Source organism: Polypterus senegalus, chromosome 12, assembly GCF_016835505.1.
Source record: "Polypterus senegalus isolate Bchr_013 chromosome 12, ASM1683550v1, whole genome shotgun sequence".
NCBI classification, from domain to species: domain Eukaryota; kingdom Metazoa; phylum Chordata; class Cladistia; order Polypteriformes; family Polypteridae; genus Polypterus; species Polypterus senegalus.
In genome coordinates, this window is record NC_053165.1 from 87090941 (window position 1) to 87114077 (window position 23137).

The 23137-nt window shown below is 44.1% G+C and overlaps 1 protein-coding gene across 2 annotated transcripts in view; it reads right to left on the reverse strand.

Annotated features, from left to right (window-relative positions):
• Nucleotides 1-23137, reverse strand: part of adamtsl3 (ADAMTS-like 3) — a 486079-nt gene that overhangs the window by 150649 nt on the left and 312293 nt on the right. For both annotated transcript variants that reach the window (XM_039772774.1, XM_039772775.1), the window contains exon 7: nucleotides 9900-10026. In XM_039772774.1, coding sequence (XP_039628708.1) covers nucleotides 9900-10026 — 127 coding nt within the window. The remainder of the gene's footprint in view (nucleotides 1-9899; nucleotides 10027-23137) is intronic.

Below are 23137 nucleotides of genomic sequence, written 5' to 3' on the forward strand. Positions count from 1 at the left end.
GAGAGGCTTGGCAGAGCATCACCAGAGAAGACCCTCAGGTATGCACTGGTGAGGCCTCATCTGGAGTCCTGTGTGCAGTTTTGGTCTTCGGGCTACAAAAAGGACACAACAGCACAAGAGAAAGCCCAGAGAAGAGCGACGAGGCTGATTCAGGAGCTGAACCTGTTAACTGTTTAATATTAGAAAATATAAATTACTACACATAGGAAGTAAAAATGTGAGGTTTGAATACACAATGGGAGGTCTGGAAATCAAAGGATTTTGGAGTCACAGTGGACTCTAAGCTATCGACTTCCCGACAGTGTTCAGAAGCCATTAAGAAGACTAACAGAATGTCAGGTTATATAGCGCCTTGATGTGTGGACTACAAGTCACAGGAGGTTTATGACACACTGGTGAGGCCTCATCTGGAGTCCTGTGTGCAGTTTTGGTCTCCAGGCTACAAAAAGGACACAACAGCACAAGAGAAAGTCCAGAGAAGAGCAATGAGGCTGATTCAGGGCTACAGAGGATGAGTTATGAGGAAAGGCTGAAGGAGTTGAACTTGTTAACTGTTTAATGTTAGTAAATGTAAAGTATTATATGTGGGAAGTAAAAATGTCAGGTTTGAATACACAATGGAAGGTCTGGAAATTGAAGGATTTAGGAGTCTTAGTGGACTCTACAATATTAACTGCCAGATGGTGTTCAAAAGCCATTAAGAAGGCTAACAGAATGTCAGGTTATATAGCGCCTTGACGTGTGGAGTACAAGTCACAGGAGGTTCTGCTCAAGCTTTATAACACACTGGTGAGGCCTCATCTGGAGTCCTGAGTGCAGTTTTGGTCTTCAGGCTACAAAAAGGACACAACAGCACAAGAGAAAGTCCAGAGAAGAGCGACGAGGCTGATTCAGGGCTACAGGGGACGAGTTATGAGGAAAGACTAAAAGAGCTGAGCCTTTACAGTTTGAGCAGAAGAAGATGAAGAAGAGACCTGACTGAAGTGTTTAAAATGATGAAGAGAATTAGTCCAGTGGATTGAGACGGGGATTTTAAAATGAGTTCATCAAGAACACAGGAGCACAGATGGAAACTTGTGAAGGGTAAATTTCATGCAAACATTAGGAAGTTTTTTTTCACATAGAGAACCCCAGACACATGGACCATAAGTGACCAAGTAGTGTGGTGGACAGTAGGACTTTAGGGACCTTTACAACTCGACTTGACGTCATTTTTGAAGAATTAATTCAAAGGGACTCCCGAGCTTTGTTGTGCTCCATGGCCTGTCCTTGTCTAATGTGTTTGGGTCCTCAGCAGCGCCCCCTACTGCCAGTCAACTGATCAGTTAGACTTGATACCAGCTGTCTGCCTGGTGAGGTCTCTATACCAAAAATCAAATGTTCACATTTAAACAGCAGTCCTGTAATTTGAATTCTGTAAATAATCTAAGTAATTAACTCCAGTTAAATACATTCCTTCAGTTGTCCTCAACTGGCACACGTCTCCGTCTCCATTTGGAATTTAAAGAGGCTGGCTCGATTTCCAGAGCCTGCATGATTGTAAAAGGTGTCGAGTACGAGAGTTACGGAGCCGTTTTGGAGCCGTTCCATGACAACAGAAAACTGCAAAACCAGATTCCTAAGATATCCCAAAGTAACCTTGTTTTTGTGTAATTTTCCTTCAGAAATTTATGAAATGGAGTAATTGTTCTTAATCAGTCACAGATTTGTCAGGAATAAAAGTCATCCACGACTTACATTCTCATGAAAAACTACCAGGATACAAGGAGGAAAGAATCAGAAACAAAATGGAAGAAAGTCCTTGTAATCCTGCAGGGCAATGGATACCTCATGATTTGGACTTCTTCTCTGCATGCAATTCACCTTCTTGATACTTCAGAACCATTAACTGTTATACTTTGTGAACCACTAGGGGGTGTTGCAGTACCCCAAACCCCAGGCACAGCCACACATACACAAGTCCCAACTTAAAACGTATGGACAGTACTTTACAAAGGCCTCTTGTTGCATAAACACAAGGATTCTCTTCTCTTTCTGTCTCATTTATTCTTCCACTCCCCCCAGATGGGCTTTGTTCATCTTTCACCCAACTCAAACTCGTCTAGATGAGGTTGAGAGGCTTCATTTGCCTTAGATCTGGGAGTATGTCTGCTGCTAGGGTGTAGCCTGTTGGAAGGACTTCCAGGTCACACAGATGCCACAAAAAGTATGGATCACGTATATGTGCAGCACCGTCTGGTGACATGCCTTGTGGGTGTCCGAAGAGGTAACATCACCTTAGAGTGCTGCCACCTAGTGTGTCGGGAGAGCATGTAGCCCTGCCAGGTTGTCTCCCTTTGTCCTTCTGTCAAACTGGCCCCCCAGGCTGCATGGGTGAGCATCTTTGGGCCATCTCTGTCAGGGTGCCAATGTGCCTGCATGCATATTGGCATCTATTGATAATCTTCTGGTAAGGGCAGCAAACCTCCAGCCTTTATTGCTGCCCACTCACTCCCATGGCCTCCCAGCTCAGGGGGTATACTGCATTGTTTGTCTGCCTTCGTAGTAAAATGTTTTAAACTACAAAAAACAACTGGAGGTCCCTTATAACCACAGCAATACATCTGTATAGCGCCACACCTGGACCGGGACTGCTAGGTGTGAGGTTTTCTATCTTTGCAAATTTTCTTCCATCTTAGCCATTCTTGTGTATGTATATGCCTATGTATATAAATTTATTTAACTATAAAAATATGCATGTCTCTATCATATAGTGCCTTTCACATCTATCTATCTATTCTATACATTGCCTTTCATGTTAATATATACATTTTTAATCTTGCCTACTACACCATCCATCTATCTATAATACAATAGTGTCCTATCTATCTATCTATCTATCTAATATAGTGCCTTTCACTATCTATCTATCTTTCTATCCAATATAGTACCTTTCACTATCTATCTATCTATCTATCTACAGTGGTGTGAAAAACTATTTGCCCCCTTCCTGATTTCTTATTCTTTTTCATGTTTGTCACACAAAATGTTTCTGATCATCAAACACATTTAACCATTAGTCAAATATAACACAAGTAAACACAAAATGCAGTTTTTAAATGATGGTTTTATTATTTAGGAGTAAAAAATCCAAACCTACATGGCCCTGTGTGAAAAAGTAATTGCCCCCTGAACCTAATAACTGGTTGGGCCACCCTTAGCAGCAATAGCTGCAATCAAGCGTTTGCGATAACTTGCAATGAGTCTTTTACAGCACTCTGGAGGAATTTTGGCTCACTCATCTTTGCAGAATTGTTGTAATTCAGCTTTATTTGAGGGTTTTCTAGCATGAACCGCCTTTTTAAGGTCATGCCATAGCATCTCAATTGGATTCAGGTCAGGACTTTGACTAGACCACTCCAAAGTCTTCATTTTGTTTTTCTTCAGCCATTCAGAGGTGGATTTGCTGCTGTGTTTTGGGTCATTGTCCTGTTGCAGCACCCAAGATCGCTTCAGCTTGAGTTGACGAACAGATGGCCGGACATTCTCCTTCAGGATTTTTTGGTAGACAGTAGAATTCATGGTTCCATCTATCACAGCAAGCCTTCCAGGTCCTGAAGCAGCAAAACAACCCCAGACCATCACACTACCACCACCATATTTTACTGTTGGTATGATGTTCTTTTTCTGAAATGCTGTGTTCCTTTTACGCCAGATGTAACGGGACATTTGCCTTCCAAAAGTTCAACTTTTGTCTCATCAGTCCACAAGGTATTTTCCCAAAAGTCTTGGCAATCATTGAGATGTTTCTTAGCAAAATTGAGACGAGCCCTAATGTTCTTTTGCTTAACAGTGGTTTGCATCTTGGAAATCTGCCATGCAGGCCGTTTTGCCCAGTCTCTTTCTTATGGTGGAGTCGTGAACACTGACCTTAATTGAGGCAAGTGAGGCCTGCAGTTCTTTAGACGTTGTCCTGGGGTCTTTTGTGACCTCTCGGATGAGTCGTCTCTGCGCTCTTGGGGTAATTTTGGTCGGCCGGCCACTCCTGGGAAGGTTCACCACTTTTCCATGTTTTTGCCATTTGTGGATAATGGCTCTCACTGTGGTTCGCTGGAGTCCCAAAGCTTTAGAAATGGCTTTATAACCTTTACCAGACTGATAGATCTCAGTTACTTCTGTTCTCATTTGTTCCTGAATTTCTTTGGATCTTGGCATGATGTCTAACTTTTGAAGTGCTTTTGGTCTACTTCTCTGCGTCAGGCAGCTCCTATTTAAGTGATTTCTTGATTGAAACAGGTGTGGCAGTAATCAGGCTACGGAAATTGAACTCAGGTGTGATACACCACAGTTAGGTTATTTTTAAACAAGGGGGCAATTACTTTTTCACACAGGGCCATGTAGGTTTGGATTTTTTCTCCCTAAATAATAAAAACCATCATTTAAAACTGCATTTTGTGTTTACTTGTGTTATATTTGACTAATGGTTAAATGTGTTTGATGATCAGAAACATTTTGTGTGACAAACATGCAAAAGAATAAGAAATCAGGAAGGGGGCAAATAGTTTTTCACACCACTGTATCTATCTATCTATCTATCTATCTATCTATCTATCTATCTATCATATAGTGCCTTACACATCAGTCTATCTCTGTCTATCTATTACAGTATACAGTGCCTTCCACATAGGTTTAATCTCACATAGTGCCTCTTATTCTATCTATCTATCTATCTATCTAATATAGTGCCATATCTATCTATCTATCTATCTATCTAATATAATGCCATATCTATCTATCTATCTATCTATCTATCTATCTATCTATCTATCTATCTATCTATCTATCTATCTAATATAGTGCCATATCTATCTATCTATCTATCTAATATAGTGCCTTATCTGTCTATCTATCTAATATAGTGCCTTTCACTATCTATCTATCTATCTATCATATAGTGCCTTACACATCAGTCTATCTCTGTCTATCTATTACAGTGTGCCTTCCACATGGGTTTAATCTCACATAGTGCCTCTTATTCTATCTATCTATCTATCTAATATAGTCCCATATCTATCGATCTATTTATTGTGGAGGATGGCCGGCCGTTTATCCCGGCCAATACTCCCAAGCCGCCAGGTGGAGCCCTCCTTGCAGCATGGACGTCCCCAGAAGACCAGCAGGGCATCATGGTCAATGGAGTTTTTATGCACTGCCCTGCTGGATGCCATGGGGACCACGAGAGGGAGCTGCAGGGAGGACCGAAGAGTTCTTCGTGCACTATGACCCGGAGGTTCGTCACAGGAAGAGCGACGGATTTCCGGGTTGAAAAAAAAGTACTATTTACCCTGACCCGGAAGGAATAAGGACTTGTGGACTGTTGACTAGGAACACTTCCGGGTCAGGGAGTATAAAGGACTGTGGGAGCTCCCAGACGGAGAGCTGAGCTGGGTGGAAGGGTTGCAACGCATCTGGGAGCTGGAGGATTGTTTATTGATTGTATGGGTGGGATTTATGAGTATAGTGGTGGAGAGTGTGTTTTGTACACTGTGGCGAATTAATAAAGTGAACTTGAGGACTTTTACCTGGTGTCTGGAGTCATGGACAGGGGTTCAAGGGAGCGAGAGTGCCCCCTATCTACCACACTATCTATCTATCTATCTATCTATCTATCTATCTATCTATCTATCTATCTATATATCCATTATCCAACCTGCTATATCCTAACTACAGAGTCACGGGGGTCTGTTGGAGCCAATCCCAGCCAACACAGGGCGCAAGGCAGGAAACAAACCCCGGGCAGGGCGCTGGACCACCGCAGTCTATCTATCTGTCTATCTATTATATAGTGCCTTTCACATCATTCCCTCTCTATGTAAAGCAGATTGACTCACTTTTTAAAACTCTGGGCCATCGTTGATTTGGCTGACATAACAGACGAGTCTCTCTTGCTCTTCATTCCTTCCTCTCGGCTGCTCATGCTGACAGTATGTGGTAATCGCTCTCAGCGTGACTCAGTATGAAGTTTACCTTCTGATTACCCGAGACTGGAGCGGTGCCCCCGTGAGCAGCTATTGAGACCCTTGATCCAAGTGTCTTCCTTACAGCCTTTTCCCAGTAACCCTTTCCCCAGTAATTGCATGTTAAGGCAATAAACGAATAATAAAATGCAAAGGCTCTTACATTACCAATAAAATCCACCAACAAAACACGGTAAAGAAGCTGTGAAACGTCACTTTGGAAGTCTTTGCTAAAACAGCACAGGAACAAAGCCAGAGGGCCAAAGTAGCGAGGGAGTCAGCGAGACACCTGCTAATGTGTTAAGACTTGCTCGGCTGAATTGTCAATACCTGTCTCCTGAGTTCCTGGAAATTTAAACACATGCAAAAATGTTTTAATTAAAAAGAAATACTGCAGCCTTCGCATTATTCCAGTATCTTCCAAAAACGAGACTGATTTACAGCGCATGAAGTGCCGCCTGCTGCTTGAGCAGCTTAAGGCCAAGCGTGAGGTTTACGATTTCATACAAATTATTCAGCCATTGTTATTTTGCCGATCATAAATAAAACAAGGCCTTCTCAGTTTGGCAGACTCCCTCGCCAGAAAATCCAAGGATGTTGTCAGAACACCAAAGGTATTCAAGAACTCCAATGAAGCAGACTCTTCATTTCTGAATTTACAGATCTGATATTTATGGATATTGCACAGCTCTAGTGCCATTTACTGGATTGCCTAAACTGTAGGAGCTTCAAGTTTTGTGTTCCTATGTATGGCCACCCAAAACATTTTATTGCACATCTTCAACCATGGCAGCAACCCTGATGCACCGGCTTTGCATGTACAAAAATACGCTTAAATGACCAAAATACACAAAATTGCCCTTCAAGGGAGAGGATGACTGTAAACCTCCGGGCTGGAAGGACAAAATAAAAGACTGTGCAGTTGAATCTCAAAATTCACGTGTTTATCTTTATCGACATCAAGCATTTGCTCGATTTTCTTAGTAACCTCATTTCAAATTTCACGTTGCTAACGTCGTAAATTTGTGGGTAAATCTTACTGCAAGTCCTTTTGGACTATAAAGCCAAACGTGCAAAGTCAGTGATGCAGCTTAGTGAGAAAATCAAGGTGTTAGATGAACTTTGTGCCAAAATATCAGAAGCCGCTCTCCGCCACAATAGACATCTGAAATCGCGGCCTCAGGGTTAAAGGTCAGCTCACCTCTGCTTTGTGCCATTCTCTGAAACTCTTAAGGATCTCAGGGGTCGCCCAAGGCAGATGTCGCTGGTGGATTATTTCAAACTGGTATGTCAATGCCATCCACCAGCCATGAAGGACAGAGTGTCAGAGGTGATGCGGAGACCTCGCCAGTCTCACCATCTTCCGACAGCAGTGACTAAAATTTTATTTTTTTGAAATGTTAGCACACAAAAGTTTACAGAATTATAGGGAATGACTATTGTATTTTTTGAGTTATTTCAGGGATATTGTGCTACAAAAAGTGCATATTGTCAGAAATACTGCTTTGTTAAAAAGAATTCTATGCATTGTACTGTAGAATTAGAATAGGAATCCCGTTCAGTTTCTTACCCGGATGGGAGACCGGAACAGAAAGACAGACAAGTTAGCTGTCAAAACAAAGGAAAAGACCAGCATAAGGCAGAATTTGGAAGCAGTTCCATCTTCCATACAATAGGTGGCAGTAGTCCTCTTGTGGCAGCCTCGTTAAGACACCCACAGGGGTGCTTGGGAGTTGGAGTCCGAAAGTGCAAGCCCATCAGGGTCCCCAGGTGCCGATAGAGGGCGCTGTCCCGGGAGGACCTCCCTACTTTCTATACAACCCGAAAGTGCAGGAACACCTGCTGCCTCCTGACTCTGACTCCACCAATGTGAGGTGGCGGGCCTCTTTTCAAGCTGGAGCCGGGAATACCTCTGGAAGTACTTCCGGGCAACACTTAATGGGAAGAAGAAAAGGGGAAGAACTGGTGTGATGTGTTGTTAATTTAACTGATCTTTAAATGGTGATTATTGTGACAGTGTGACCTTTTATGTTATCCCAGAAATGTCCTGGGCTTTACTGTGTCTGTGGTTTGGGGCTCAGTGGCGCCCCCTGGTGGTTAAAGAAGAAAAGTGTATTTTGAGCAATCTCTAGTGAACAATTACAGTTTGTGATGGTCATAGGAACCTAAGTCACCACTACCTATAGGTTCAATGAATTAACATTTGTGCCTTTTACCTTGGTGCCATTTCCTATTGTCAAAGTTGATTTTTACTGTTAAATACAATTTTGGTTCTACAATTATTATACTGAATGACTTGTATTCTTGGTAACTGTTAGCTGTTTAGCTTTCAGTAAAGCCTCTAATCTGTGACCCAGCCCAACTGTATTGACAAGAGAGCCAGTATAATCTACTATAGCAGAATTCTGACTCCGAGGGTCCGTTTATCAGTAACTTACAAGGACATGAGAAACACCCACAGATTACATACTTCTGTAATTAACTGGGGGGTGCCACTGAGCTAACTATAGGGTAGTCCAGATCTAATTATACAATTTTTATTACGCTATAACTTATTAAGTTTCATTACATAGAAAATCACCTGAAAAATCCCGAACCATCAAGAAGTGTGCGAAGTGATGACATGAAGAATCGTCTTTGTGCCAAACTGGAATCGTCCACGCATAAATCAAAGTCATCCAGATGATCTGGATCTGCATAATTAGATCTGGACCACCCTGTACATTCACAGCAATACCCAACACAATTCCAATTTATTTGACAGAACAGTTTCTATATTCAATCACAAGCAAAATAAACTATTCACAGTTCCTCCATCTCCTTCAAAACAGCGTTGCCCCCTGCCTAGCAACTCTTACTCTGCTAAAGTGAGGCAGTGGGCTTTGTCTTAAACTGGTCCCAAGGAACTGCTTCCAGTCTCCAGTCCAGGCTGTCCAGAAAATTTCCATGTCATGTGGAAACCAGGGCAGTCCTCCCAAGACAGCACCCTCTGGTGGTCCCCAAAGACCCTGAGAGGGCTGTATTTCAGGTTTAACCCCGCAGTACACTGCCACCTGTCATATGGGACATTAAACTGCTCCTGGTAAACCCATTTGTTCAGTCCATCAATTTCGGGCTCCTGGCCAGGCATGAATACTTCCTTTATTCCAAAAAGGATGCCTGTCCTTCCTCCCTGGCACCAACTCTGTGTATATAAGAGGTGTAATCATCAGCTGTAGTTCAAGTCATCTCCTCCTTGGTACTGCGTGTCTAATAAATCCTGAAATGGCTCTGTGAGTTTCACTTCAACAAACAGCAACATGACCCCTGTGGAAGTTGGGGATTGACTGTTCTTTATAATTAAAGAATTTATATAAAAAAAGAATGAAGAACAGAAAGAGCAAAGAAAAAGGCCAAAAAATCCAAATATAAAATCAAAAGTAAAAATCCACTGAACAATCAAAAATTAGAAAACCAGAAATCCAAACAAAACTTACTGTATGTGAGGCTTGAACTGAACCCCTCAATGCTCAGTGATATTCTGCTGGAGCCATCTCCTCCACCTGCATATAAAGGCAGAGGGGGCGGTCCCTCTGCAGTGATGTCACTGTGGCCCCACCTCTTAAGGGTTCTACCCACAGAACACAGGGCAACGGCCAGATTCAAACAACTTAAATGCACAATACATAAATACTTAATAATAAACAAACATAACAATAGTAGGAAAGAATTCATGCAAACAAAACAATAATTCCAAAGCAAACAAAAGAAAATTAGCAATAAAAATGGAAAATAAACATAAGCCAGGCAGCAAACCATGCTATGTAAAAATGGGCGCCAAGTTGACAGGGAACCTGTCAGTGTGTGGCACCCCTGGGCACTAACTTTGAAGATGGTATCAAATCCCAAGCCAGCAAGCTGTACCTTTTTCTGGAGAGACGTGCGTCTTGGTCTGCCCCCTCACAAGCCGGCACGTCGAGGAGTCTCCCGCGCACACACCACAGTTGTCCTCTTTGGCATTACTTCCGAGTTGCAGGTCGCACCCCACTGCCTGCCAAGGACAAAGTGATAATCAGGGTGGTGGAGGATAAACTGTCCCTTTTTTATGGTTGTCTTTTGGATCAAACCTACAACTACAATGGATTCAAAAATGTATTGAGACCCCTTTCTGAACACTTTCTTTTGTGGTTGATTTAATTTGAAAAGGATCAATTTGCCATTTTTGCCCATCGATCTACACTCCATATCCCATAATGACAATATGAAAACATGTCTTCAAATGTTTTAAAAATTGAAAATTGAAATCTCTTATTCCATAAGAATTCAGAACCTTTGCTGTGGCATTCCAACATTGTGGAGTGTTTGTGTTAATTCTCCTTGAGATGTTTCTAGAACTTGATCGGAGTCCACCTAAGGCAAACTGAATTGATTTGTGGACCTGTGAAAACAGTGTCCCATAATTCACACTGCATGGCAGGACCAAAGACCAAGACAGAGAATCCAAGGAAGTCTCTGTAGACCTCAATGATCAAATTGTGGTAGGACAAAGATCATGGCAACCCTAACCCTAACCCTAACTATCTGCTTTGAGTGTTACCAGGAGTCCAGCGAAGAATGAGGTCCCCATGGAGTCTCCTCTGCTCGAGACTAAACAGGCCTAACTCTCGGAGTCTGTCAGAATATCGTTCTAGCGCTACCCTAACTCCCCAAGCTGCAGCCGTCATGTGTTATAACTTATCTACCATATATACTCGCGTATAAGTTGGGTCTTGAAACCCGAAAAATCGATCATAAAATCAGACCCCGACTTATACGCCCGTTCAAAAATGAGACACTTAATTTTTTTTTTAAAACATCTTCTCGCCTCCTCCAATCTCTCATCAGTTTCTCAGACACATCAAATTTTGTTGCAGCAGCGCACTTACCAATTTCTTTCGCCACTTCAACGACTTTTAATTTAAAACCAGCTTCATGTTTGCTTCTGATCAAACGCTCCATCGTAGATATGGAATGCTCTTACGATAAAGGTGTATGAGGTGTAGTCCAGCCGGGACGCCCAGGAGGACCAGAGGAGGGCTTGTGCCTCCTCCAGACCGCGAGGGGGCGATCGCCCTGGTTGTATTGGGGGCCACAGGTAGAGGGCTTGGAAGCCTAACCCTGTAGGGGCCCATGGGGGGAAGAGAACAGGAGACACCCGGACGGCTTCCGGGTGCACAACCGGCACTTCCGCCACACAGGGGTGTGTCCAAAGGAGAGTGCCGGGAAGCAGCTGGAGCCCATCCGGGTTCCCATTTAAGGGGCCGCCTCCCTCCAGTCATTAGTGGATGTCGGGTGGAAGAGGACAGAGCTGGAGAGAGGACGGAGGCGCCAAGAAAAGGCACAGTGACGGAGAGGCCTGGACTTTGGGGAATCGGTGCAAGAGGCACTGGGGTTCGTGCATTGTAAAATATTGTAAAAATAAACGTGTGTTGGGTGAACTATGTTGTCCGTCTGCCTGTGTCCGGGTCCCAGTTTACAGAGGGTATAAGATACAAAAAACACAAATCAGTGCAAACATCACCTCGGAATAGTTCGGTTATCACTGTGTGGTCATGTAGGCACAATACATAGATAATAAAGGCTGTGTGCTCCGTGATGACTCTCTCAGGTGGGTGTTAGCATATCGTAATCTCTTGGACCAATAGCATGAGTTTTCTGCATTCGACTTATACGACCGACATTATAAAATACCAGAAATTATACAGTAAAATGAAGTCCAAGTCAACTTATCCGTGAGTATATACGTTAATTCACCATTGTGTGCTGTATAGCCAGTCGTGGAATGAGGTGATGGGCTTTCCAACAAGTCATTCTTGCAAATCTTCTCCAAAGTTGTTATGGTTTGCTGGCCCAATAAATCACATAAAGGGGAACAGTTCTCACAGACCCTCACTGAAAGTCAGAAAGAAAAAGACTAGACCATCCCTTCACTCAGGTGTGGGATTTTGGATTGGGCCTCACCCCAGGCAGACACCTCTTACCAGAACAGGAGACTTTGGTCTTCACTGGCTCAGAATGGGGAAAAAACGCTGTGTATTACATGTAAGGACAGATGAAATAAATATGGAGTTGATATTTATGGTCAGTGGGTTATTTAAACATGGTGCTCCACTCCACTGTCTTTGTGTCATTAGGTGTTTTCGCATCACAGGGTATCACACACGAGCAATTGGGAGGCAGCTAGAGGCTCTAAATAATAGTAGTACCATACCAGACCAGGGGGTGGCGAGCTGCACTAACTTTATCTCTTCGTCCTCTGCAGACTATCCATAGGAAATCCCATTAGGTGCTGACGCTATTGATGACGTCACTTCCAGTACCGGCACTACCGAAGACGGCACTTCCAGTAGCGGCGCCATGGATGACGCTACTTCTGGTGCGGAAGATGTCACTTCCGGTACCGGCACCATGGATGATGTCACTTTCGGTCCCGAAGATGTCACTTCCAGTTGTAGCGCTATGGGTGACTTCACTTCCGATCCTGAAGATGTCACTTCCAGTTTCGGTGCTATGGATGACTTCACTTCCAGTCCTGAAGATGTCACTTCCGGTCCTGGTGTTATGGATGGCTTCACTTCCAGTCCTGAAGATGTCACTTTCCAGTTCCGGTATTATGATTGACTTCACTTCCGGTCCCGAAGACGTTACTTCCAGTACCAGCACCATAGATGACTTCACTTCCGGCCCTGAAGATGTCACTTCTGGTTCCGGCGCTATGGATGACTTCACTTCCAGTCCTGAAGATGTCACTTCCAGTTCTGGCGCTATGGATGACGTTACTTCCAGTCTTGAAGGCGTCACTTCCAATACCAGCACCATGGATGATGTCACTTCCAATCCCGACGATGTCACTTCCGGTCCTGGCGTTATGGATGACTTCCCTTTGGTCTCGGTGCTATGGATGACTTCAGTTTCTGGTCCTGAAGACGTCACTTCCAGTTCCGGTACTACAGATGACTTCACTTCCCTTTCTGGCCTTTAAAGCCACCAAATTCATCTAAGCTAGTCAGTTCTGTTTTGGACTCAAACCTGTGAACATCTCTTACAAAATTACTCAATTTGCAGCCAGGGCACAATATACGGGTGGCTGCCCCAAACCTTTTTCAATGTCTCCGGACTGTTATTGTGACAAAGGGATTTTTGATTGTAGGTACCAATGAGTTCCTGTATGATGTGAGCCCTGGGCCACTTTCGTGGGTTGCTTTGCCACCACGCAACAGGAACCGTAACCTTCACAGAAAAAATGTAACATGAAAAGAAGAGGGATGTGGTATGAAGTGAGGGGTGTTCACAGGGACATCCCCCCATTTCTTACTGCTTCGAGGGGAGGAGATTACAGCATGGGAGCTGGGAGGCGACTGTGAAGAGCGATGCGGTGTGAAGTTCGGCGTGATATTTTCCCCAATAAGTCTCCAAAGACTAAACTACTAGTAACGGGTTTGTAAGATGAAGCCAGTTGCTTGTGGTCAACCAATCAGCATCATTCACCACCAGAGCCCCACCCATGATAGTCCATGACTGAACAAAAAGTACATGAAGGAGGAGCTAAAAAAAAGTACCAGGATCTACAAATGGCCCGAGGTCCTCCTAGAAAGGTTTCTAAAAAGTCCTTACTTCCTAAATAAAGAAGTTCCTGTGGTGGAGAAGCTCTTATATCCCAAAATCTGTTATACCTGCTTTCATTTCCTGGACATGCTCTTTCTCCATTACAATTTCTATCTGAACCCATCCCAGAAGTAAGGAACAAACAAACTTTATACAGGGCAACACGCCATGACGGGGCCTGATTGTAAGGCGCTATATAAAACAATTTAAGAAAATGATGCATGGCCTGACTTGTCCGGCTGCCTTCCCCAAATCATACGTGAGGTTGGCTGCTCATTTCGAGACTAGCCTGACTGCGGTCAGCCCCTCCATGTCCAATCTCACCCACGTCTCCCCCTTGCGCACTCACAGCCGGAGGTACAGTTGGCATGCCGCTCCTTCTAATGAAAGTCCAAATTGCCAGCAGCATGGAGAATTAGGGTGCGCCTTCGAGATGCCAAATTTCACAAAGTTCCTACAAATCCTTTAAAGCCGAGCCAACTTGATTCTTGTCTTTTCCGTAACTGTAACAAATACAACTTCAATTAGAGACAGCAAACCCAAGCCAAGCATTTTTTTTTGTTTCCCCATCAGCAGAGACTAAAAAGTAAAGATGAGACGATTTCTTTTTATATCCCTGACAGATAGTTAGAGATCTCTGAAGTGGGTGCTGAATGGCGTTGATTAGAATTATTTTTCAAATCGGAAATTGTCCAGATCTGGAGTAAGGGAGTCCCGGACACGCGTGGCAATCAGGATGGCCGGCTGGCTGGCTGGAAATTTGAGTGATGCTGTCCGGTGGGACGCAGTTACAAAACATGGCTTCTTCTTCTCTGTCTAGGGTTTGAACTGAGATCATTTCTTCTACTTGTGGGTGGCAGAGCACCCTCGTGGCTCCAGAGACCCTCTCACCAACTAGGGAAAAGCCTGGCATGGCACATCGGTCGAGTTTTTCGCAAATTGAGAACATGGTGTCGCCCCTGTAATTAACGTCTCTAGATTTCATTTTTCCTGAGCTTCACGTACACAATATGGATTTTTTTTTTCACTCAGTCGCTGCATTGAAATCATGTGATTGTAATCCGACGTTTTCATTGTTAGGTGGTCTTTCCTCATTGGTCAGTGGAGTTTCTAGTTTTTTGTCTTGCAGTATATAAAATACTGAGTACCTACGAGCGTCTTCCATCGTGCTGTGACCGGAATGCAGACATATTAGGCCATCACCACTAACTTATAATGTCAGGAAAGACCTAGCAACTCCAAAAACTAAAACAACTCAATTTTGATAAAAAATGGCAGTTGCTAGTTTTTTCCATTGCACGTGAGCACCAGACCAGGGGGTGGAGAGCTGCACTAACTCTCTCTCTCAATCCAATGCAGACTTCTTCTTCTTCTTCTTCTTCTTCTTCCAACAAGGTTGGCATTTTTAGATAGTAAAAGTCTCAAACTAGTGGAAGTGTGGGAGCAGACGAAATGGCATCCCGACTCCAGCCGGGAGGCCGTAATGGAAGGACAACAAGAAAGCAGGTCTGGAGGATCACTGATTTCTAACCCAGTCAGGAAGGAACTAATAATGGATGGATGAGGAACGAAGGGATTTTATAAGCAGTTCATCCCACGGTGCAAGAGGTGGCAGTGCTCTTCCAGTTTGGACACCCGCAGGGATGCCTGGGGCTCGTCATGAGGAAGGGCAACCCTGTTGGGGTCTCTGGGGTACTGTGAAGACTGGATATATATTTACAAGGGTCATTCGATTCTTTTTCTTCTTCTTCTTCTTTCAGCTGCTCCCATTAGGGGTCACCACAGATTCTTTTTCCATCTTCCTGTCCTAGTCATCTTGCTCTGAAACACCCATCACCTGCATGTCCCCCCTCACCACATCCATAAACCTCCTCTTAGGACTTCCTCTTCTCCTCTTACCTGGTTGCTCTATCCTTAGAACCCTTCTCACAATATACTCAGCATCTCTCCAAACCAACACAATCTCGCCTCTCTGACTTTGTCTCCCAACTTGAGCTGACCCTCTAATGTCCTCATTTCTAATCCTGTCCATCCTCATCACTCCCAGTGCAAATCTTAGCATCTTTAACTCTGCCACCTTCAGCTCTATCTCCTGCGCCACCGTCTCCAACCCATATAACATAGCTGGTCTCACTACCGTCCTATAGACCTTCCCTTTCACTCTTGCTGGTATTGCCGGTGCAATAGATGGCAGTGCTCTTCCAGTTTAGATGCCCGCAGGGATGCCTGGGACTCGTCATGAGGAAGGGAAATCCTGTTGGGGTCTCTGAGGTACTGTGAAGACTGGATATATATCTACAAGGGTCGTTTGACTCTTCTTCTTTCAGCTGCTCCTGTTAGGAGTTGCCACAGTGGATTATCTTCTTCCATATCTTTCTGTCCTCTGCTTCTCACTCAGTCACACCAATCACCTGCATGTCCTCTCTCACCACATCCATAAACCTTCTCTTAGGCCTTCCTCTGTTCCTCTTCCCTGGCACCTCTATACTTAGTACCGTATACCCAGCATCTCTCCTCTGCACATGTCCAAACCAACGCCATCTCGCCTCTCTGGCTTCATCTCCTAACTTGAGCTGATCCTCTAATGTCCTCATTTCTAATCCTGTCCATCCTCGTCACGCCCAGTGCAAATCTTAGCATCTTTAACTCTGCCACCTCCAGCTCTGTCTCCTGCGCCACCGTCTCCAACCCATATAACATAGCTGGTCTCACTACCTTCCTGTAGACCTTCCCTTTCACTCTTGCTGATACCCGTCTGTCACAAATCACTCCTGACACTCTTCTCCACCCACTCCACCCTGCCTGCACTCTCTTCTTCACTTGTCTTCCACAATCCCCATTACTCTGTACTGTTGATCCCCAAATATTTAAACTCGTCCACCTTCGCCAACTCTACTCCTTGAATCTTCCAGTACCGGTGCCATTGATGACATCACTTCCTGTACCAGTGCCATTGAAGATGACAGGTCCGGTGCCAATGATGATGTCACTCCCAGTCCCAGATGACATCACGTCCGTTTCCGGTCCCGATGACATCACTTCCTGTCCTGGCTTTTAAAGCCACCATCTTGCCTCCATACCATCAGTTCTGTTTTGGACTCATCTCACAGAGATGTAACCTTTTGCAGCCAGGGCCTGTTCTATGGGTGGCTGTCCCAAACCCTTTTCAATAACTTTTTGTCGTTATTGTGACACATGATAGACTGGACTGGACTGGATGGTGGCTTCCCACTTTCTCATTTGCTGGTCACAACTGTCAACCTGAGACCTTTTCAGTTTTTTTTGTTTTGGGGTCCCCTTTCTATCACAAAATATTTCACGCTTACCCTCTCATAGTTTTGACATTTCTCTCTCATTCTGTACCTCCCTTGAATCTTCTCCTTTGTCCTTTTTTGACAGTTTTACTTTAAAGCCTTCAAAGTTGATGAATGGATGAGGGCGAGTAGTTTAAGCCTGGCACGGACATACGTATATAGCAGGGTCGAGATGATCTCTTAGGGTGGGCTATTGGAGGTTCTTCCTTTCTTTGCCGATTGGACGTTTCTTTTTTCTCATTTTTCTGTTAGCCAAACCACCACTACAACTTCCACACATTAATATGTACATTTTACCCTACTGGATTTACTGTAATGGTAGGGATTTAAGTTAGGAACCAGAGTGCCAGTCCACTTCAGGATCTACAAAGTCACCCTTGGGCCTTAGGAACCCATTTAAAAGCTTTAATTTAACCAACAGCTATTTTAACAGACTGAACAGAACAACATGAGAACATGTAAACTCCATGGAGAAAGTACTGGAGCTGTGAATAAACTCCAGGTAACTGAAAAACACTTGGCTTACTGTCCCAGGATGTTTTGGCTTGTTGTCCATCTGTACTGTGAAGCGTCATCCTATCAGTTTTGCAGCATTTGGCTGAATCTGAGTAGACAGTATAGCGCCCTGAACACGGCAGCAGTCATGTCATCAATAATCACCATCGGCAGTCACATATGATCATGCCATAACACGGCCTCCACCATGATTCGCCGATGTTGTGGTACTCATCGGATCAAGAGCTCTTCTCCATACTCTTCTCTACACATTGATCTTAATTTCATTTATCCAAGGAAAATTGTTCCAGAACTGGACAGGCCTTATAAAATATTTTCCGACAAACTCTAATCAGTCCTTCCTATACTTGAGGCTTACCAGTGGTTTGCACCATGAGGTAACCCTCTGTCTTTACTTTCATGAAGTCTTCTCTTGAATTGTAGACTTTAAGTAATGATAGGTTGACCTCCCAAAGAGTGGTCTTGGGCCAAATGTCGTGAATTATTTTCTCTTCTTCTGTGGTCATACAGTACAGTTGTTTTCCATGGTGGTCCAGACCTTCTGGCGTTGCTGAACTCACCAGTGTGTTCCTTCTCTTTTAAGAATCTATCAAACGGTTGACTTGACCAGTCCTGGTGGCTCTGCTATATCTCTAAAGGGTTTATTTTGTTTCCTCTGCCCGTTTTTACTTGCATGGACGGCTTTTTGGACCTCACGTTGAGAGTTCACAGTGACAGCTTCCTAAAGTCCAAGGAGGTTATGCTCAAGTCCAAGGAGGTTCTGCTCAACCTTTATAATGCACTGGTGAGGCCTCATCTTGTGTACTGTGTGCAGTTTTGGTCTCCAGGCTACAAAAAGGACATAGCAGCACTAGAAAAGGTCCAGAGAAGAGCGACGAGGCTGATTCCAGGTCTACAGGGGTTGAATTATGAGGAAAGATTAAGAGAGCTGAGCCTTTACAGTTTAAGCAAAAGAAGATTAAGAGGTGACATGATTGAAGTGTTTAAAATTATGAAGGGAAATAGTACAGTGGATCAAGACTTATATTTTAAAATGAGTTCTTCAAGAACACGGGGACACAGTTGGAAACTTGTGAAGGGTACATTTCGCACAAACATTAGGAAGTTTTTCTTTACACAAAGAACGATAGACACTTGGAATAAGCTACCAAGTAGTGTGGTAGACAGTAAGACGTTAGGGACTTTCAAAACTCGACTTGATGTTTTCTTGGAGGAAACAAATGGATAGGACTGGCGAGCTTTGTTGGGCTGAATGGCCTGTTCTCGTCTAGATTGTTCTAATTCTAATTCTAATTCTAATGCAAATTCCTCACTTGGAATCAACTGCAGACCTTCTACCTGCTTAACGGTGAATGAAATCATGAGGGATCTGCTCACACCAGGATATGGAGAGTCTTGTTAGTCAATTGTCCAAAAACTTTTGAGCCCTTAGAAATGGTGAGGGTTATGTATTGTGGAAGCCAGCCTCAACACAGACAGGCGGACACGTTAAAGTCACCCAACACACATTTATTTACATACTCCATTATGTACAAGTGCAGCACCAACCCCACAAGTCCCCAAAGTTCTGGCCACAGCACAGTGCCTCTTTCCTTATTCAGGCCGCCTCTTCTCCTCTCGTTCAAGACCATGTCTTTCTCCTCCCGACTCCAGCCATCACATGAAGGGAGGCGGCCACTTTTATATGCACCCAGATGTGCTCCAGGTGCTTCCCGGCAATCTTCCACCAACACTCCCCAGTGAGGCGGAAGTGCCGGCCACGTACCCGGAAGCACTCTCCCTGCTTCTCTTCCCCCTGGCACTTCCACCACACCCGGTCCAGGGTTCCCAAGGCACAGGGGTGCCCCCAGGCGGTGACCACTGGCCCCTACAGGGTAGAGCATCAAAGCTCTGTATCCGTGGCCCCCAAAGGAACCAGGGTGGTTGTCCCCATGTGGTCCGAGGTGAGCGTAAGCCCTCTTCGGGTCTTCCTAGGCGTCCCGGCTGGTTCGCCACCCCAGTCATCTCCGACAGTATAAAAATGGCTGTCATTGCCAAACGACTCATACGATATATCTGTTAAACCCTTTGAATGAATGCTGAAAGGCTACACTTCAATTATGTTAAGCTTTCTTTATTTCAAATCCATTGTGGTGGCGTACAGAAGCAAAATTATGAAAATCGTGTCACTGTCCAAACACTTGCGGACCGGACTGTAGATAGCATTTCTTGGTCCTAACGCTACACTGCACAGGTGCCGCTGACCCGTGGTGGTCGGCTGTTCCATATCTCACGTCCCTGAACTCTGACGTCTGTATCTGGCGACGGCCTCATTCATTGATCCAAAATTTCATACACAACTAGGATTAAATCAGCAGAAGAGTTTCTCGAGATTTATTAATATTGAAACAGGTCCAGCCATGCAGGCAGACTCTTGTGAAAAGATTAGGAAATTGACAACATTCCTAGAGATGACCAAGATCATAACTTAATGAAATAAGGATTTTTTATTTTAACATTGAAAAATAAGGAATGAAGAAAAGAAAAAAAAAAATAAAGTTTTTCATTTTCTTGGAATCGGCTGCAGTTTAGGACAATGAAAAACATCTGCTAATTTTGGGGGGGCACATAGTTTTTGGACAAAAGGTAATGAAGTGATTCGCTCTCTGGGACTGAGCCGCTCTGTTCTGTAACGGCGCTCAAGTACTCAGTCCCCTTACGGTGAGGGTGGGATTCCAAAACCCAGACTTTGACATTTGAAATAAGACCAAATGATTATCGCATAATAATAATAATAACACAGTTTTTAAAGATACCGGGTATTTGTTAGCGATGTATTATTTTCAAGAAAAACAAGAAGCGCACTGGATTCTCAGCCTGGGATGTCACATTTCTCCAGGACTGACTCATCCATCTTCTCAAATGGCAGCTTTTCCTCTCCTGCTCTCACCTTTTCTCACTTCTTTTGCCCCAACTTTGTTCCCCTCCTTCTCCTCTGATTGTTAGTTTTTGATGACCGTAATGCTATCTTGGATCCCGACAAGCGCCGTAATGTCGGATTATTTGAGTCTCTCGTATTCATGGGAACATCCCACCCTTCACACACACACACGTCTTTCATAGTGAGAACTGAAGAGCATGCAAGTGGCGAAAAAATGTAAAAGTGCATACATGTGCCATCTAGTGGCTATGATTGAGCGCGAGCAGAGCGGACTGCTCCATACACACACACACACACACACACACACAGGTCTTAGATTGTAATTTCGGGGGGTGGAGGAGTGCACTAACTCTTTCTCTCGCTTCTCTGCAGACCACTTAAAGGAAATTCCTCCTGGCCCTGATGATGTCACTTTCAGTTTCGGCCCCGATGATGACGTCATTTCCAGTTCCAGCCCCAATGATGACGTCACATCCAGTTCCGGCCCCGATGATGATATCATTTCCAGTTCCAGCCCCAATGATGATGTCAAATCCAGTTCCGGCCCCGATGATGACGTCACTTCCAGTTCCGGCCCCGATGATGACGTCACTTCCACAACTCTCCTTTAAAGCCGAATCTTTGTGGCAGAGAAGCAGTTCTGTCTTGTACATCCTTTAAAATGAATTTTGCATCCAGTAAATAATAGACGGGTGGCTGCCCCAAACCTTTTTCAATGTCTCCAGTCTATTCTTGTGACAATATACACATATCTGAAGATACAGTACATATACACTCACCGGCCACTTTATAAGTGCATATTAACACACATACAGTTCTATGAAAAAGTTTGGGAAGCCCTCTCAGCCTGCATAATAATCGACTCTCCTTTCAACACAAAAGATAAAAGTGGTATGTCTTTCATTTCCTTGGAACATCCGAGTACTGGGGTGTTTTCAGAACAAAGATTTTTAGTGACGCAGTATTTAGTCGTATGAAATTACATCAAATGTGAAAAACTGGCTGTGCAAAAATGTGGGTCTCCTTGTCATTTTGTTGATTTGAATGCCTGTCACTGCTCAATGCTGATTACTTGCAACACCAAATTGGTTGGATGAGCGTGTTAAGCCTTGAACTTCATAGACAGGAGTGTCCAATCATGAGTGGTACAAGATATTTAAGGTGGTCAATTGCAAGTTGTGCTTCCTTCCCTTTGACTCTCCTCTGAAGAGTGACAGACAGCATGGGACCCTCAAAGCAACTCTCAAAAGATCTGGAAACAAAGATTGTTCAGTCTCCTGGTTTAGGTGAAGGCTACAAAAAGCCATCTCAGAGGTTTAAACTGTCAGTTTCAACTGTAAGGAATGGAATCAGGAAATGGAAGGCCACAGGCACAGTTGCTGTTAAATCCAGCAGGTCTGGCAGGCCAAGAAAAATACAGGAGTGTCATATGAGCAGGATTGTGAGAATGGCTACAGACAACCCACAGATCACCTCCAAAGACCTGCAAGAACATCTCGCTGCAGATGGTGTATCTGTACATGGTTCTACAATTCAGCGCAATTTGCACAAAGAACATCTGTATGGCAGGGTAATTAGAAAGAAGCCCTTTCTGCACTCACGCCACAAACAGAGTCGCTTGTTGTATGCCAATGCTCATTTAGACAAGCCAGATTCATTTTGGAACAAAGTGCTTTGGACTGATGAGACAAAAATGGAGTTATTTGGTCAGAACAAAAAGGGCTTTGCATGGCGGAAGAAGAACAGCACATTCCAAGAAAAACACCCGCTGCCTACTGTCAAATTAGTGGAGGTCCCATCATGCTGTGGGGCTGTGTGGCCAGTTCAGGGACTGGGGCCCTTGTTAAAGTCGAGGGTCGGATGAATTCAACCCAATATTTTAACAAATTCTTCAGGATAATGATCAAACATCAGTCACCAAGTTGAAGTTACTTAAGCAGGGGTTGGATATTCCAACAAGACAATGAGCCAAAACACAGTTTGAAATCTACAAAGACATTCATGCAGAGGGAGAAGTACAATGATCTGGAATGGCCATTACAGTCCCATGACTTGAATATCATCGAACATCTATGGGAGGATTTGAAGCAGGCTGTCCATCAAATTGAACTGAACTGGAGAGATTTTGTATGAAAAATGGTCAGAAATACGTCCATCCAGAATCCAGACACTCATCACAGGCTATAAGAGGCGTTTAGAGGCTTTTAGATTAGCAAAAGGAGGCTCAACTAAGTATTGATGTCATATCTCTGTTGGGGTGCCCACATTTATGCACCTGTCTAGTTTTGTTATGATGCATATTGCATATTTTCTGTTAATCCAATAAACTTAATGTCACTGCTGAAATCCTACTGTTTCCATAAGGCATGTCGTATATTAAAAGGAAGTTGCTACTTGGAAGGCTCAGCCAATGAGAAACAAAAATCCAAACTTTTTCATATGACTCTATCTAACCAGCCAATCACATGGCAGCAGCTCACTGTATTTTGGCAGGTAGACATTGTAAGGATGACCTGCTGAGCATCAGAATGAGGAAGAAAGGGGACTGAAGTGACTCTGAACGTGGCCTGGTTTTTGGTGCCAGACAGGCTGGTCTGAGGATTTCAGAAACTGCTGATCTACTGGGCTTTTAACCCACAACCATGTGCACCAATGGTGGTGCAGTGGGTAGCGCTGCTGCTTCACATTTAGGAGACTCAGGTTCACTTCCCGGGTCCTCCCTGCGTGGAGTTTGCATGTGTTGGCCGAGATTAGCTCCAGCAGACCCC